Source organism: Peromyscus maniculatus, chromosome 15 (assembly GCF_049852395.1).
Source record: "Peromyscus maniculatus bairdii isolate BWxNUB_F1_BW_parent chromosome 15, HU_Pman_BW_mat_3.1, whole genome shotgun sequence".
Taxonomy (NCBI): Eukaryota; Metazoa; Chordata; class Mammalia; order Rodentia; family Cricetidae; genus Peromyscus; species Peromyscus maniculatus.
The window spans coordinates 31,299,860-31,318,736 of record NC_134866.1 but is presented as its reverse complement, the minus strand read 5'-3'; the positions used below and the strand labels follow the sequence as shown (position 1 = coordinate 31,318,736).

The following is an 18,877-nucleotide window of genomic DNA, read 5'->3' as shown; positions in this document are numbered from 1 at the left end:
GTACAGATTTAAGTCATAAGTTTTTTTCCTCTGAAACTTCTTTCTGTGATTTTATATATAAAGTTTCTTTCCCAGAAGGGATTCATTCCTAGCTGCCTTCACACCCTATTAGACCTTATTTGATCAGTAGACGGACGCATCAGAACTGTCTAGCAAAGGCCTACTAGGAACAGAGCTTTCTCTTCTGTTGTACGCCTGCTAGGGAAAGCATTGGCAGTAAGTAGTAGCGAGCTCTAAGCCTGGGCCTTTCCTTCCCATCAGTGCGCTTTTACGAGGGCGTGGTGGAACTTTCTCTTACTGCTGCCGAGAAAAAAGATCCTCAGGGTCTCGGGCTCCATTTCTATAAACATGGAGAACCAGAAGAAGATGTCGTGGGTCTTCAGACTTTCCAAGAGAGGTGAGTTCTCGAACCTTAGCTGTTGTCGGGTTTTTAGAGACAGGCCTGTCTTTGTATAAAATTTTAATAGGTAGTATAGGGAAGGAACATTCCAAGTACAATCCTTATAAAATTTAATTATGTTCTTACTTAGGAAGAACTGATTTTTATCAAGTCCTGAATCAGGATTATAATTCATACTCTAGAGATAACAATTTGGTTTTATAAAAATTGAAAAAGTATTTTGTGTGTTTATGCATGTGATGTATGCACATATGTACATGCACACTTGGAAGCCAGGGGGAGACACCAAGCGACCTGTTTTCTGTCAGGCTCCAAGTTACTCCTTTGTAGTGTTTCTCACTGAAGCTGGAGTTAGGCTGTCCGTCAGGAAGTCCCAGCAGCCCTTGCTCCGCACAGTGCTGGAGTTCCTGGCGTGGACGCAGCCACGCCTGCTCTCTGCCTGAGTCCTGAGGATTTGGACTCCAGGCCTCCTTGCAGAGCGAGCACTTTTCTCGTACTGAGCTGCCCGCTCAGTTCTGGGTTGTATCTCGGGGAAAGTCTCACGATATTTCCCTGGGGAGACTGGAATTCTGTGTAAACTAGTGTGGCCTCAAACTCAGTCATCTTCCATCTTCCCAAATACTAGTATTACAGGCATGTGGCACCACACCTGTTCCTCATAAATGATTTTTGACCTGTAGTTGTGAGATTTTTCTTTCCTTTCTTTTCTTTTTACTTTTAAAGCCTTATTATATTGTTTTGAGATCCCTGATTTGAGAATAAAATTGGCTTCCCCTCCTCCCTGATTTCTGGTTCCAGGTGAAAATAAGTGGGGTTTTGTTTTGTTTTGTTTTCAAAAGGAAAATCTTAAATGTTCACAAATTTGTAGAGACTTAAGGAAAGATATGCTAATTAAAAAATTGTTGGGCTGGGCGGTGGTGGCACACGCCTTTAATCCCAGCACTCAGGAGGCAGAGGCAGGCGGATCTCTGTGAGTTCGAGGCCAGCCTGGGCTACCAAGTGAGCTCCAGGAAAAGGCGCAAAGCTACACAGAGAAACCCTGTCTCAAAAAACCCAAAAAAAAAAAAAAAAAAAAGAAAAATTGTTTTGTGTGGTTTTGACCTTCTGCATTTGACCAAATAGTTTTCAAATCTTTTGAAAAGGTATGTTGCAGTTTTTGAGGGAGGGATAGAGGATAGATACAGGGTGCTTTAGTTTGGCTTAGTAATTGCTAAAATTTTATTATTATTTCATGTATAAGAGTGTTTTGCCTACATGTAGATGCATCATTTTTGTACCTGTTATCTGTGGAGGCTAGAAGAGGATGTCAGATATCCTGGAACTAGAGTTAAATAGGTTATAATCTGCTATGTGGGTGCTGGGAAGTGAACCCTAGTCCTCTGAAAATGTAGCCAGGTTCTTAACCATTGAACCATCTCTCCAATTCCCTAGTTTTGGGTTTTTGAAACAATCTTCAAACTCAATTCTAGAGACAGATGTCATCATTATTTGTTTGTTTGTTTAGACAGGGTCTTAAGTATCCTGGGCTCCTTTAACATTATTTAACTAAATAATGTAAGTGACCCTTTTCTTTTTCAGATTAAACAGTTACAAGTGCATTACAGACACTCTTCAAGAACTGGTAAATCAAAGTAAGGCTGCTCCTCAGTCTCCTAGTGTACCCAAAAAGCCTGGTCCTCCGGTGTTGTCATCAGATCCCAACATGCTGAGTAATGAAGAAGCAGGACATCACGTAAGGGACAGGCATGCTTCCGTTCTGGAAGTGGGTGGCATAATCCCTGGGAAAGGAAGTGGCTCTTACAGTTGCCACTCAACTGTTTTCTTACCAGAAGGTTGGGGTGGGGTTGTATCCAGCAAGAAAGCCTTTAAGCATGCTAATGTTCACTGTTGTGTTTATTTTAGTTTGAACAGATGCTTAAACTGGCTCAGCGGTCCAAGGATGAGCTCTTCAGTATTGCTCTTTATAATTGGCTAATCCAAGCTGACCTTGCAGATAAACTACTACAGGTAAAACTAGTGTTTGTACGATAAGTTTACGTTCATTTATATTTCCAAGTAGCGTGACAATAGCTCTTGGAGATGTAGGAAATTAGTGTTCCTCCTGTGTTTAACATTGGGTGTTAGTATAAAGCTAAGAATTAATTTCTTTTTCTATGGAGCAGAACAGACTTTTGCTTTAATGTTTAGAGGCTGATTTGAACAGTAGCACTGTGGGGTAGGGTCTCTGATTAGTAATTAGATTCTGTCTTAAGTCACTGGGTGGCTTCTTTTTAAGTATCCGTGTTCCTTGATTGATAAACTTGAGACCTGGTGTTTGATAGTACCAAAGGTGCCTTTTGGGCTCAGAGCCAGTAACTGTGCTCTCAAAGTTCATTCAGAGAATTTTACACTGAATAACAAAAATCATTTGTAATGAGAAAATGATTTCCCCTATTGATTTTGGATTCAGTTTTGCTTATTTTCACAAGGCACACACACAAATACACTGTTTTCTACTTTAAAAGCATGTAGGTGATCACAAAAATTTCCCATGTAACTACAACTTCTAGATTGCCTCTCCATTTCTGGAGCCACATCTAGTCCGAATGGCCAAAGTGGATCAAAATAGAGTTCGCTATATGGATTTACTCTGGAGGTATTATGAGAAGAACAGAAGTTTTAGTAGTGCTGCTCGCGTCCTATCCAAATTGGCTGACATGCACAGGTATGGCATGTAAGAGTCACATTGTAAAGAATAGGACAGAGCTGTGTGTGTGTGTGTATGTGTGTGTGTCTGTGTGTGTGTGTCTGTGTGTGTGTGTGTGTGTGTGTGTGTGTGTGTGTGTGTGTGTGGTTATGTCCATTGGACCCCGGGTGGGCCAGCCTAAGCCTAGCCTGATGTAGTGAGGTCTTCCACAGAAAGAGTGGGGAAGGCTGTGAGGGAAGCTCACTGGTAGAGCACATACTTAGTGTGCACCGGCCCTGGGTAGTTCAGTCTCCAGTGGCCACCTCCTGAGAAGGAAAGGTGAGAATTCAGTTATGGCTAGAAGGAAGTGTGTCTGTCTGGGGGCTTGAGGGTTGGTGGTGCTGGTCATGTAGGTGTGTGTGCCCAAAGCTTTCTTGACTTCCTTGCTCACTCAATTCTAAAAGTTGTCCTCACATACAAAATATAAAATAACCTTCTTAATTTTTGGTGTATACAAAGGCAACTTTCAGTAGAGGTCTTTGTTAATTTGTTGCTTTTGTAGTTAAGGATTAGCATTAATAGCTCAGTGGTTGTGGCGCATGCCTTTAATACCAGCACTTGGGAGGCAGAGGCAGGTGGATCTCTGTGAGTTCAAGGCCAGCCTGGTCTACAGAGTGAGTGCCAGGACTGTTACACAAGGAAATCCAGTCTCAAAACAAATAAACAAAAATGTTTAGTTTAGTGGGGGTGGGGGTGGGTGTAGTGGTTACAGGGGAGAAAGGAAAATCTCTTTTACAAACAGGGCTCCTAAATGCACAGAGAGACCTTTTATGTGTAACTGCAAGGGATGAACATTGTGCCTGTGTCTAATGAATTATATTCCCAGCCCCCTGCAAAGGATATTTTAGTACTGGTTGATTTGAGAGGTTCCCAATAAGTAAATGAATTTTTTTTTTTTTTTTTTTTTTTTGAGACTGGGTTTCCTGCATCCACAAATTTCAAATGATTTTAGGGTCTCAGCTGTTCATGGTTGTGAAGGCAGGGGTTGGTATGTTAAATAGTCTTGGAGGCCAGTGAAGATGGATATTAGTACTCTGTTGAGTCCCATTAAAGGAAAGTTCTTTCTTTCTGGTCAAAAGAATGGAACTTTTCTGTGACCCTGGGTGGAGTCATGCCATTCTGATCTGCTCCAAAGATTAACTGTTGTGGATCTGGAGAGATGGCTCAGCACTGGCTGCTCCTCCAGCACCCACATGGCAGCTCTCAACTGTTTGTGTCTCCAGTTTCAGGGAGTCCCACACTCTTACACAGACATGCATGCAGGCAAAACACCAATGTGCATGAAATAAAAACATCATTTTTTTTTAAAAAAAAAGAATAACTATTATGCACTATTATGTAAGTGTCCTTATTATTAAGTGTCTTCCCTTAAGAGTTCATTCAGTTGGCATGTCAATCATCTGTCCTTCTAGACCACGGGAAAGCTAATTCGTCTGAAGACTTGCTAAGGACAGGGAGGAATAATTATTCCCTTAATGAGATAATTCACTTATCCTTAAATAAACCCCTTCCTTGGTATAGCCACTTTTCTGATTAACTGTTTTTCTTTCCTGTCTACCTCTTTTCCTGTCTGCAAAGCTTTGATTTCCCAGATGCTCTGAACTTTATCATGCTCCTCTGATAAAGCTAGCATCCAGGTCACAGATACCCACCTGCCTTTGACTCTGCCTCCCCTACCCCCTCATGTGACTGATTACAAATAAAATTGGTTTTTCTGTTTCTCTTCTTCATCTTCCTCCCCCAGGCAACTGTCAGGGTTTACAGCTTAGCTTACCTGCCCTGATGTGTTTTCTCTTATTAAACACTGAATAAATATCCTCAAGTTTTCCTTCTACTCCATTTTAAAATTCTTTTCTTAATGAAACAAAAAATGTAAAAAAGGGAACTCCAGTTTCCCCAGTAACATACTTCCCAATATGGTATACCCCAATGAGCCCAATAACAATAGGGTTTTATATTTTTGACATAAATATGAGTACTTGTTGTCTACAGTTATGAACTTCTCATTAGAAAGCTAAAGTAATTGGCCAAACATGTCGTTGCACACCTACAATTCCAACACTTTGGAGGTGGAGGCCTGGTGACTGCGGTTTCAGGCCAGTCAGGGTTTGAATAGTGAGAACCTGTCTTAAAAAAAAAAAAAAAATTAGATCTATTTAAAAAAACAAAACACTATTTTTTTTTTTCATTTCAAATAGCCAATTGTGTTCTGGTTTTCAAATAGTATGTCTTACTTGATATATTTGAACCTTCAAATCTGAAGAAATGATACAGCTAAAATTATGGATTTTCCTCCCAGCACAGAAATTTCGCTTCAACAGAGACTAGAATACATTGCTCGAGCCATTCTTAGTGCTAAAAGTTCCACTGCCATTTCATCAATAGCTGCAGATGGTGAATTCCTTCATGAATTAGAAGAAAAAATGGAAGTAAGTACTAAATACTTCAGTGTATGTTATGTAGAGTAGTAGCCATGGTTATACCACTGTCTCCTCTTCCCCCATGAATTGGAGTTCTGTTGAAGTCATTAATTCTAAATGTTTCTGTCAGTATGTTTATTTATTGTCATGTTTGGATATAAATCTTATGAAACATAGAGGCATAATTCGGGGAGAGTTTTCCTTAGTATATCAGTAGTTTTTGTTTTGTTTCATGTTCCCAACTGTCCAGCAGCAATGGGGATTGCGTGGCATTCATCATTTATTCTGGGGTGATCTAATAAGTAAATGTAAGGAATAGACTGAACTGCTTTAAGATTAAAAAATCTGATTGTCCATGACATGTTTGACTCCCTTTCTCTGTAGTGTAAATTCTAATTGGTCTTAATAAAAAACGGAGTCAGATATCAGAGTAAATGCTGAAAGATCAGAGAAGTAAAGGAGCAGCCACTAGAGAGACTTCTTACCTCTGCCCAGTCCTCAGACCGAAAGGGGCCGAGCTCCTGTGTCCACTTCCTCTCTTAACCCAGCCATATCACTTTCTGTTTCCTCCTCCCAAGGGCCGGTATTAAATGGGGCTGGAGAGATGGCTCAGTGGTTAAGAGCACTGACTGTTCTTCCAGAGGACCTGGGTTCAATTCCCAGCACCCACATGGCAGCTCACAACTGTCTGTAACTCCAGTTCCAGAGAACCCTCACACAGACATATATGCAGACAAAACAGCAATGCACATAAAGTAAAAATAAATTACTAAATAAATAAAAGTGTATGCCACCACTGCCTGGCTTCTAGTGGCTACCTCTGCACTCGGATATCCAGGCAAGCTTTATTTGTTAGAGCACAAACAAAATATCAATTTCTGGAGTGAACTTAAGTCTCTCAGCATTAGTAGCAGGAGGTCCAGTCTAAACATTTTTCAGCCTGTGATCATTGGGTTACTAAAGGCAGTTACATTGGGCAGTGAGGTGACTTGTCACAGCTCATTTCCTGTAGCATCAGTTACATTGAGAGGACAGTCTCTTTCAGTTAAGTCTGTATTAGTATACTATCTTCACTTTAGCAAACTAAACTTTTAGACAAGGAATCATTTCTTCAAGTACCTGTTGAATATTATAAAGATTTTAATACATCATATTTTCTGTTGAAACTAGGTCGCTAGGATCCAACTTCAGATACAAGAGACACTACAAAGGCAGTACTCTCATCATTCCTCAGTGCAGGATGCAATTTCTCAGCTGGATTCTGAGCTGATGGATATTACTAAGGTAATAAAAAACCAGTGAAATTCCTGTAATAGTCACCTTGATATTAGAAATCCGTTTGTTGTTGTTGTATCATTTGCTTCATGGAAAAGTAAGTAAAAAAGTTCTCAATGTTATTAAAAATTTTGTATGAAATATGCAACATGTGAATTTCACATTTAAACTTGGGTCCCATCCCCAGTGTATCTCATGTGTATATGTACATATTTTTAAATATTTGTTCCTAAGAATCTTGTATAATGGCTACTCAACTTGTATCATATTCATATACTTTAGATAAAATTTGATTATTTGTAATTGAAAGACATACTTCACTATTAATCTCTGAACACTGCCTGTAGTTGAATGTTTAATTTTGGGGTTTCTTCCCACAGCTTTATGGGGAATTTGCTGACCCATTCAAACTTGCAGAGTGTAAACTTGCAATCATTCATTGCGCTGGTTATTCAGATCCCATATTGGTACATACACTTTGGCAAGATATCATAGAGAAAGGTAAGTGTTCAGTTATAGGTACATTACCATGTGGTTTTTAGTGGCTGGGAAGATACCTATATGCCAATATATGTATCTATGTATCTAGGGTTTATGGAAATGTGTTATATATGCCTGATAGAAAGGATGTAGAGGACATGTGTATACAGTAAAAAGGTGATTGTACTGAGTATGACCCTGGTGAATATTTGGGAGCATGCTCAGTGAAAGTATATATAGCTTATTTGAAATATACCACCTCATAATTATCTAAAACACTTCCCTCAAAATCTTGTAATTAGTACTATAATGAGAAATATATCAGACCCTCACAGAAGCACAGAATCTGCTAATTACATAAATGCCAATATTGGTCCTGATGTATTTTGAATCTTGAAGCTATTAAGTAGCCAATGTAAACATTTCACATTAAAGATAATCATGATTTCTGTTGACATGTCTCTTCCAGAATTGAACGATAGTGTAACATTGAGCTCATCAGATCGAATGCACGCTCTCAGCCTCAAGCTTGTCCTCCTTGGCAAAATTTATGCTGGCACACCTCGTTTCTTTCCCCTGGGTAAGCGGTAACCTTGCTGTCCTACTGTTAGTTTTACCAACGGAAAACATCATTGGCCTTTAGAGCAGACTGTAGTTTCTCTTTGCCATTTGTCTACTTACTGTTTAGTTCAGCAGTTTCTACCCCGACTCTCCAGAAAGAATCCCTGGAGAATAACAGAACTTGATAGTTGACTATGAAATTTTCTCTGAACAGCTTTCCAAGTTTCTACATCCAGTTTGTAATTATCCTGACTAATAAGCGATATCGTTTAAGTGATTATACTGTTGGGAAAACCATTGGTAGTGTCAAATAAGAGATTAAAATGGCTGAGAGTTTTATATATTGGTTATTGAGATTCTGCTGCTCTCTATTACAGTACAGGGGTTGGGAGGTTAGCGTTTGGCTGAAACCCAGACTCTCTCTCATCTTTTCCTTCCTCACTCCTCCCCCTTCCTTTTTTCTGTGTGTGGTGCTTGGGTTTGAACTGGTGTTCTTGTGCATGCTAAGCAGGTTTGTGACCCTGAAGTATAGGGACCAGCACTTGGGTTTTTTAAATAGGTTCTGACTACATAGTCCAGACCGGCTTTCAACATGGGATCCTTCCACCTCACCTTCTTGGGTTCTGGGATCACAGGCATGTGTTAGCATGCCTGGCTTTTCTTTTTAAAGAACAGATAAACTAAGATTTTAATTATCTGAACTTGTTTCTTGACCAAATATGCTGAGTAGTCATTGTTATGAGCCAATTGCTAACTCATAGTTTTCTTTTTGTTATGAAAACAATAGCTTTGAAGTAAGATACTAAATACTTATCACGTTATTTTTAAAAATGGAGAAATAGGAAAATATTCATAATCACACATTAAATCGCCTATTTAGTCTGTCTTAGCCTCTTGGGGTTTAGCCCAGGGCCTTGTACACTGAACTGTATACCATCCCTAACTCTTTTGCTGTTTTTGAAATGAACATTCAGACTTACAGACCATCTCAAATGCTAAGACCTCTTTGTTGTCAGAGATACTTAAAACTGCACTGCGTCCATGCCACTTCAGTGATAGGAAAATCATGAAACTGGCAGCTTGGGAGCATCTTCTGCTCTTTCAGAGGACCTGGGTTTGATGCCAGCACCCACATAGCAGTTCACAAAGAGCTATAATTCCAGTTCCAAGGGAATAAAGCCCTCTTCTGGCCTCCATGGATTTCTAAACAAACACAGTACACATAAACTCATGCATAATATACATGCAGATAAAATTAATAAATAAGTTGGTTTATGTGGGATTTGGATTTTTGATAAATATGTAAAAACAGTTAAGTTTGGGACCATTTGACGGTCTTTTGGCTTTAGTCTCGATTTTTAATTATTTTAGCCCCGTGCTGTGGAGTTTAGAGCAGCACAGGTCAGTGGTTTAACAAGCTCCACAAGACTTGAGACCGTGCTCTGTTCGGTCCCAGCATTCGGGAGGCAGAGGTGGGCAGTGCTCTTGATAGCTCAAGGCCGCCTGGTCTACACAGCATGTTCCAGTCTAACAAGGGTTACATAGTGAGACCCTGGCTTTAAAAGAAAAAAGAAGAAATCTTAGTATTTGCTCTAAGTCTTTAAATAGTAAATTCCAGATTGGCCTGGTGGCATATACCTTTAATCCTAGCACTTGGGAGGCATAGGCAGACGTATCTTTGTGAGTTCAAGACCATCCTGGTCTACATAGTTCCAGGACAGCTGCATAGAGATCCTGCCTCAAAAACAAATAAATAAAATAAATAAATATAAATTCCACAGTAACCACAAGTTCAAGTGCTGTTTGTTGTTTTTTTGTTTTTCGAGAGACAGGGTTTCTCTGTAGATTTTGGAGCCTGTCCTAGAACTCGCTTTGTAGACGACGTTGGCCTCTAACTCCCAGAGATCCACCTGCCTCTACCTCCCAAGTGCTGGGATTAAAGGCGTGAGCCACCAACTGCCTGACCTTAGTGATACTACTTATTCATGATGTTTATATTGGTTGTTTTCAAATTTCAAATATCATAATTATAGATTTGGTTAAAGCTTATTTATAATAAGACAGTAATGACTATTAAGAATGAGACTGGCTGTGCGGCGCTTGCCTTTAATCCCAGCACTCAGGAGGTAGAGCCAGGTGGATCTCTCTGAGTTCGAGGCCAGCCTGGTATACAGAGTGAGATCCAGGACAGGCACCAAAGCTGCACAGAAAAACCCTGTCTTGAAAAACCAAAAAGAATGAAACCATAATTAGATCTTTTAAAATAGGTACTGGGCCAGGTGTTTTGGCACTTGCCTGTAATCCCAGCAGTCAGGAAGATGGGACAGGAGAATCAAGCATTTAAGATTGTCCTCAGCTGTGTAGAGAGTTTAGGCCATCCTGGGCTGTATGTGAACCCTGCCTGAAAAAAACCTAAGTACATGAAGGGTAGATTATTGAAAACTCAGTATGTTAATATTGTAAAGTTGGGGTGTAGTAGTCCTTTCTGACAGGCTGTTGAGTGTTTTTAAAATAGAGATGTTGCAATTATCAAGTCCTCTTCAGTAGTATGATTATTCTCTACATTCTTTCAGATTTTACAGTTTTCTCCTAATATCTTTAATAGTGTACAGTTTAATGGTGTTAGCACAAACTTTCGTGTGCATAACCTGACCCAATCTAATGTTAGGAGATTGTCATCATCCCCCAAAGGAACCCTGTACTCAATAGTTAATCACTTCCTGGTCTTTCCTTGCCTTCAGCCCTGGGCAACTATAAGTTTACTTTCTGTCTCCAATTTGCATGTATATAGCTTACTTTCATTTGTTTGTTTGAGGTTATTTGTTTTTGGGGGTTTTAGTCCTGGGGATTACACCTAAGGCCTTCTACATACAAAGAACATGCCCCTAAATGTGTTTATTGTTTTTTGTTTAGAGAGAGAGAGTGGGTGCTTATGCACATTCATAAACATCAATATGGAGGTCAGGAAACTTTCCTAATTATTACTTAGCTTGTTTGTTTGTTTGTTTGTTTGTTTGTTTGTTTGTTTAGAGATAGGGTAGCCTGGAGAGTCCTAGTAAGCTAGGCCAGTTTGTCAGCAAGCCCCAGGAATCCACCTGTCTCTTTCTCCCCACTGCTGAGGTTACAGGCTTGTAGCTCCACATCTGGCTTTTTTACATGGTGTCAAACTTGGTTTTGATGCCTTAAAGGCAACCATGTTCCCAAATGACCTGCCTCCTGGCCCCCAGATGTGTTTGAAATTACTTTTCCGAGAGCCACTAGAAACTGCTCATTTAATAGTAAAACACTTAGGCAGTTTGCTGAATCAAGAGTTACAGTTCCATATTTCTGGGGCTGGATACTGGCTTAGCAGTGAGAACACCTACATGGGGACACACAAATGTCTGTAACTGCAGTTCTAGGTGGGATGCCCTCTTCGGGCCTCCACTGACACCAGACATGCACGTGATGTACGTTCGTACATGCCGGCAAAGCACTCATCCGATTTTCTGAATTGTCTTTTCCAGATTTTATTGTGCAGTTTCTGGAGCAGCAAGTTTGTACTCTGAACTGGGATGTTGGTTTTGTTATACAGACCATGAATGACATTGGAGTGCCTCTACCTAGACTACTAGAAGTTTACGATCAGCTCTTCAAGTCACGGGTAAGGAAAATAAAATGATCTTCCCAGGTTTCCCAAGATACAGAATGAGGTATTTTGATCGCATGTTTGTGGGTATCTTATCATTTAGGCTAAATGCTTTCAATGGAGATTGGCTTCGACTGTGTAAGTAAAATCAACTTTGGACTCTTAACTGAGGGTTGCTTTGCTTTGAAATACTAATATTTCATATAGGTAAACATATAATTAACCGGGCGATAGTGGCGCACACCTGTAATCCCAGTACTTGCAAGGCAGAGGCAGGTAGATCTCTGTGAGTTTGAGGCCAGCCTGGTCTGCAGGGCAAGTTCCAAGACAGCCAGGGAGGGAGGGCTGTTACATAGAGTAACTTTTACCTAAAAAACAAACAAAAAAACTCATAAGTATATGCACTTACTCGTGTCTTAATAGTAAACCAAAGTAGGGGCTATTTCTGGGGATCAGATCTTAGGGCCTTGCATATGATTGCCAAGTGTCCTACCATGAGACTATAATCCCCCCTTACTTGCTTTAAGCAAACAGAGTTAACAGCACATTTATTCATGTAACCTCATTTTAAAAGAAATCTTTTGTAGGGGATAGGGAGATCTTAGCCTAGAAGTAAAGTGCTTCTAGCCCAAGTTTGCTTCAAAGAACCCATATAAAAACTAAATGCAGCAGTGTATGTCTATAATCCCAATACTGGAGGGACAGACAGGTGCATCCTGGGGCCTTCTAGTCATGCCTTCCAGAATGTAGGTGATAACAGATTACGGTTCTGTGACTGCTAGGTTCTTTTACTCTAGGATCAGACTGCATAAATTCAAAGGAAAATGGGTCACAGCCCATAGAAATACCAGTTTTTCTTCAAGTTCATATTACATGTTCTAATGATAAATCAGTTATTCTTCCTAAAAAGGATCACAATGTGGTCTTTTATTATTTTTGTTTGTTGCTTTCTTGAGACAGGGTCTTACTATGTAGCAATGGCTGTCCTAGAACTCACTCTGTAGCCCAGGTTGGCCTCAGACTCACAGACATCTGCCTGTCTCTGCCTCTGGAGGACTAGGATTAAGGACATGTGCTACCATGTTCACTGGAGGACTAGGATTAAGGACATGTGCCACCATGTTCAGCTTCTTATGCTATTTAAAGAAATTTTGCTTGGATTCCAAAGACTTCTTTAATCAACATAAATAAATAGGAAAAATACACATACACACACATATATTTGATGAGTTGTAAGATAAACTGTGTCTGTGTATACATACATATTTTTTTCTCTTCATAGGATCCATTCTGGAACAGAGTGAAAAGGCCACTGCACCTTTTGGATTGTATCCATGTATTACTAACAAGATATGTTGAGAATCCAAGCCAAGTTTTAAATTGTGAGAGGTAATTATAAATTAAATAGTGTATTATAGAAAAAGGTTTAAGTGTTTCTAGTAAGTACCTGGGTAACAAGTTGAGAGTGGATATGGAATGCTCTTAGAACAGTGAGTGGTTCACAACCTTCCTAATGCTGCGACCCTTTAATACAGTTCTTCCTGTTGTGGTGACCCCCCCAAATAAAATTATTTTCATGGCTACTTCATAACTGTAATTTTGCTACTGTTATGAATTATGATGTAAATATATAATATGCCTTCCCCAAAGGGGTTGTTACCCACAGGTTAAGAACTACTGCTCTAGATCTTACAAAGAAGCATTAGAGAATTTCTTAGGTACGTTAGCAATAACTATTTAAATGATCACCTGACCATTAGCATTCATGAAAGATCAGAAATTTTTTCAACCATGGTCCTAAATTTTCTAAAGTGAAAATAATTTACAACTACTTTATGCTCCTTCTTATGACCTAGGACCGAGACAGTTCTATTATGTCTTTGTGGTATGATTTCAAGGAAAAGTCTTTTTGAAAGCTGAAAAGGTGTAAATAATAATAACAGGAATCATCCTCTAGCGCCTCCTCAGCTAACCGTCTTCAAATTGAAAATGGTGATTATAAGGTAGCTGACCTCCACCTTATTCCCCTCTCTGTTTCCTGCTACTTACCATTTACTGTGTTCTAATCCTTGCTTTCCAATGGGGCTGTTAGAAAGTTAATCAAAACCTGGTCTGAAGCAGCCTTTTGAAGGAAGTGGGTTTAAGTATAGGTGGTTGAGGGTCTAAATCAAGGGCTCAGAGATTAAGAGCACTTTCTGCTTTTGCAGAGGTCCTGAGTACAAGTTCCAGCACCCACAGCCATTCATGGCAACAGCTGCAGGGTTCCTGGTGCCCTTTTCTAGCCCCCGAGGGTACTGGACATGCACATGGTGCACATACACACACGCTGGCAAAGCACTCCTACATGCAAAAATAGAAGAATAAATCATTATTTTAAAACAGAAGTAAACGGGTGACCTGATGTCTTTCCCTTACAGGAGAAGATTTACAAACCTCTGCCTGGATGCTGTCTGTGGTTACCTGGTTGAACTCCAGTCAATGAGTTCTTCGGGAGCAGTACAAGCCATCACTGGGAATTTTAAATCTCTCCAAGCAAAGTTGGAGCGGCTTCATTAATTACTGTAGTATATTTTTCTTTCTTGCATTTTGGTCTGTAAAATAAAAACTCAGCTGGGTCCAGAAATCAGGTGTTGTATATCTAAGAATTTTGGTAGAAATTTGTTTTTAATAAGTGATTGTTAGCTACAAATAGTACATTTGCCAAATGAATTTTTTTTAATGACTAGTTTTTTGTTTTGTTTTGTTTTGTTGATTAGTTGGATCCAGGTATGTAGCTCAGTGGTGGAATGTTTGTGCAGTATGTAAAATGCCCTGGATTCAATTTCCAGCACTATACACCAACACATCAATTTGCAAAAAACTGAAATAAGATTATGTATGATTCTGACACACAAAGATAAAGTTCTTATTTTAAATTTTACTGCTAGCAACAATTTTGAATTTGTACTATTTATTTCCAGGTTTATCTATTATCAGTGATTAAACCAGCTCTTAGGAAGGCAATGGCAGACAGATTTCTGGAACTCACAGAGAGTTCCAGGCCAGTCAAGGCTATATAGTAAAACCTTGTCTCAACAAACAAACAAAAAAACCAAAACGCCTTATCGGCTGGGTCATACCGTTGGATTCTGTAGCAGTCCTTAAGTGCACATTTTTTAAGTTAAATTTTAGAAAATTTCCTGAACTACTAATTGTATCAGTTACAACCCTTTAGGTTCTCTCTTTCTCTCTCTCTTCCATTCACAATAAATATGTACGTTAGATTTTTATGTATACATTTTTATATATGTATGTATGTATATATGTGCTGGATGTGTATGTATTTATATACAGAATAGTTGAACATGTAATAAACTTGTAACACTGTTATGAGTATTTAAAACCTACATGATCAGCCATCTGTGGTGGTGCATACCTTTAATCACAGCACTTGAAAGGCAGAGGCAGAGGGAGCTCTGGAGGTCAAGGCTAGCTTGGTCTACATATTGAGTCACAGGTCAGCCACAGCTGTACTATGACTACTGTTTCCTTAGAACTCTTACTCTCGAAGTGAGTACGCTTCAAGCCAGCAACAGCAGCAGCATCCTGGATTTGTTACCAATTAAATTTCTGGGTCTCAGATCAGATCTACTTTGGCATAACTGCCTATCTATGTGTTTTAACAGCCCTTCGGATGGATTCAGATTCATGTCACATCAGGAACAACCCACTTGTAGGTCCTGCTGTTTTCTGTGTCTTGTGGATTGAGTTCCCTCTCTGATTTGATTTGATTTCTCCAGCCCCCTTTCTTACCAATGACCACAACACAAGTTTTACCCAAATTATAGTGGATGAAGCAGAATTGTTAGTAATCTAGTTTTGGCGTTTTTTTTTTTTTTAAATATTTGTTATGTATAAAAGCCAGAAGAGGGCACCAGATCTCATTACAGATGGTTGTGAGCCACCATGTGGTTGCTGGGAATCAAACTCAGGACCTCTGGAAGAGCAGTCAGTACTCTTAACCTCTGAGCCATCTCTCAGCCCTAGTAATCTAGTTTTTAACTTCTTTTTTCAATAGTGCGAAATTGAATCCAGGGTCTTCGTCCTAAGCAAGTAAGTACTCTACTCCTGTAGCTGTACCCTCAACCCCTGAATTATCTTTAATGGGTTAGAATTGCTAAACTAAGTGTCCCAAAGCATTCTCAATGACCAAAGGAAGGAGTAAGAATGAGTAAAGCTCACAAAGGAAGAAAAAAGAAAAACAACTCTTTTCCACTCTCCCTAGTTTTTTTTTAATTGTATACACACACACACACACATATATATATATATATACACACATAGATTTTTTTTTCTTTTCTTTTCTTTTCTTTTCTTTTTTTTTTTTTTGCAACAGTCTCACATAGCCTAGGCTGGTGTCAAACTTCATGCCCGCCTAGAGTGAATTTGAACTTATTATCCTCCGGCCACTGCCACCTGAGTGCTAAGACTATAGGCATGCTTCACCACGCCCACTTTTCATGGTGCTGGGCATTAAGCCAGGGTTCCATAGATGCTGGGTAAGCATCTTATCACTGAGTTGTGTTCCTAGCTCCCACCCCTTCCCCTTTTTGTCAGGGTTTCACTATGTACCCCAGGCTGGCTGCAAGCATACCCTGATCCTCCTGCCTCAGTTTCCCAAGTACTGGGAATCCGAGCACGTGCCGCCATACCCAGCTTCCGTTGTGATTTGCGCTGCTGGGAGTGTTAGCTTATGCTGCTGTCCCTATTGCAAGTCTGGCAGTTTTGTAAAATGTAGCTTGGATATATTTCTACTTCTACTTTTACCTTTTACTAGGATTTTATATACCTTTTTCCACATTTTTTTCTTAGAATTCAGATTCCCTTTCACTTACAGTCTTTGAATGTATATTTCATAAAGGATCAAAGTACCACAAATTGGGTATCACTACCTCATATTTTTCAGCTTTCATTTTCTTAAGTTTAGCTTTTTTAGGCTATAAAATGACTGCATCCGATGTATTAATGGTTTTAGCATTTAAAATTCTGTTTTGTACTTACTATAAATGAAGATCTTGTTTAAATGCTTTAATTTGAATATCGATCCATTTATGCTAGAAATACATACTACTATCTCCAGTTATGTTTTAAGTATTTACGTATTAACACATTAATATATATATTACATACACTCACCTGGGCAAAGTAGCTCTTGCATAATCACCATGCTCTGGAGGCTTAGATAGAAGGATTCAAGTTCAAGGCCTGCTTTAGCTTAATGGTGAAACCCTATCTCCAGAAATAGAGAGAAATGTATAGAGATGACTATACACACATATATGCACAGTATCTTTGTATAGACCTGCAGGATGCAATGTCAAAAAGGATGAAATCAACAGATACCAGAACACCGTCCCCTTTATTTTTATAGCACACTTTGAGAGAGCTTAGGAATTTTAGCAAATGTTTACAACGACCTCCCTAAGAAAAGATACCACTAGTCCATTGTTGCTAAAACTTGAACAGTCATCAAAGGAAATTTCTGGATGGTCTGTCCGCTCAGATTCTGGACTTGTACCTGCCCAGGTGTGCTGATGCGGGAAGTGTGGTCAGGTGTCAACGTGGCAGTGTTCTAGCACACTGTCCACTGTGCGATTACACTTTGTTCCTGGTCCTTGGTCAGTGAGTTACATTTATGTTGTAAATGTTACATGTGTTTAGCCAGTGAGTAGAACCGTCATTGGTAGGGCATTTCAGGAACGTGCATTCATTGTGGACAGTTGTGTCCCTGAAGGTCTTGGTTGTGACGTCCTTGAGTTTCTAAATAGTCTCATTGTGGCAGCATGGTTAGGGAAGAGTCAGACTATTTACATGTTTATGCCAGATACATGATGTTGACCTGACAAGTATGTATTTGACAACTGTTTGATTATTAACTGTTCACTTCATTGAACACCTGTATCACATTAGCTTCTGTTTGTTTTATAGTTAATTGAATCTCAACCATCTTTCACAGCTTGTTCATTCTCTTCCTTAGGATACTTTGTATCTCCATGTTTCCCCTTTCCTTCACTAGAGGAAAGAGAGCAGTGATTCAGTCCTAGCAAAGAAATGAAGAACTAAAGCCCCAAGTCTGAGGTTTTGAAAGAGATTAGTGTTTTCTTGAGTGTTCTCTATCTATATCTTAATTAATAATAAAACTTTTCAAAATACCTTTGAGTTCGCTACTAAAACTTCAACTCTTTAGTTTTGTTTTCATACGTAAGTGAAGAGGTTGAAACTAAATGGTAAGACGCCAGACGAAATTTTTATAAGAAGTAATGCTATCTTAAATTGCCTTAATTATTGTTTTTCTTCAAATAGACATTAACTGCCGTCGGTTTTACTTTCTCATTTTAAATCATTCTACAGCACTATGCACCATGTTTGAAATCAAATATTTGTCTAACAGCTGCCATCACCTAGTCCTCATATGCCACCCCATTGCTTCTAAGGGGAAACAAATGAGAGAAAAATGATTTTTACATGTTAAGTTAGTTTACTCTGTAGGAGCTGGAATCCTGGTAGCGTGTCTCCAGCCCACGCTTGATTGGCTTCTGAGTTTACCTCTGTGGAAGCCTAACCAAGCCTGAGGGCATCCTTCCTCCCTGCACTCTGTCCTCTCTTGGGCTCTTTTATTTTCTGCCTTCCATCCTTACTATCTAATTGTGTAAATTAGAAATATGGCCGGGCGGTGGTAGCGCACGCCTTTAATCCTAGCACTGGGGAGGAGGGGTGGGCAGAGGCAGGCGGTTCTCTGTGAGTTCGAGGCCAGCCTGGGCTACAGAGTGACTTCCAGGAAAGGCGCAAAGCTACACAGAGAAACCCTGTCTGGAAAAAGAAAAAGAAAAAAAGCAAAGAAATATTTCATCTTTTTAAACTTCTGACCTCCCTCAAAAATGTATTAGTCACCAGTTTCCAAACAGTTGTGTTTCTTAGTACTGTGTCAGTCCAAGTATCTCACTAGTTTCAGACGGGAGGGTTTCTTCAGGTGTGGTTTGGAAGCTTGCTGTGTGTCTAAGTTGTCTTTCCACCGTTAGTTTGACCCCTTCCTTCGCTGCTTTTTTCCATATTGACAAGATCTTTTAAAGGTGTAAATTTAATCATTATTACCAATTTTTTTCTTACAAGAAATGATAGAGTGGCAAATGAGGATTAGGTGATTAACAATAAAAGTAAAATCTGGAGCCAGTTTTAGCAGAAGAATGCATGGACCGTCCAAAGTGAAAAGCTGAAGTCTGGCTTTCCTCGTGGTTAGATCCAGAGCCCCAGTATCTTCAGGTCTCTAACTCAAAAATTTTGTGTCCTTAGTTTTCCACATGCTGGGATTACTGCCATAGACCCCCATGCCCTAAAGTCTGCACTTTCCC

General features: G+C 39.5%; 1 protein-coding gene across 4 annotated transcripts in view; it reads left to right on the top strand.

The window, feature by feature from the left end:
• Nup155 (nucleoporin 155) overlaps positions 1-14,112 on the top strand; it is a 58,580-nt gene extending 44,468 nt beyond the window's left edge. Inside the window, exons 25-36 of one of the 4 annotated variants that reach the window (XR_013044712.1) lie at positions 262-397; positions 1,979-2,132; positions 2,303-2,407; positions 2,950-3,104; positions 5,430-5,554; positions 6,716-6,829; positions 7,201-7,321; positions 7,770-7,880; positions 11,368-11,504; positions 12,772-12,878; positions 13,346-13,492; positions 13,907-14,112. Coding sequence is in view for 1 of the 4 variants with exons in the window: in XM_042261456.2 (XP_042117390.1) it covers positions 262-397; positions 1,979-2,132; positions 2,303-2,407; positions 2,950-3,104; positions 5,425-5,554; positions 6,716-6,829; positions 7,201-7,321; positions 7,770-7,880; positions 11,368-11,504; positions 12,772-12,878; positions 13,907-14,045 (1,409 nt within the window). In the remaining 3 variants the exon portion in view is untranslated. Of the gene's footprint in view, positions 1-261; positions 398-1,978; positions 2,133-2,302; positions 2,408-2,949; positions 3,105-5,424; positions 5,555-6,715; positions 6,830-7,200; positions 7,322-7,769; positions 7,881-11,367; positions 11,505-12,771; positions 12,879-13,345; positions 13,493-13,906 lie in introns of all 4 variants that reach the window. The other 3 variants (XR_006063931.2, XR_013044711.1, XM_042261456.2) reach the window with 3 other exon arrangements.
• Positions 14,113-18,877: the final 4,765 nt, after the last annotated feature.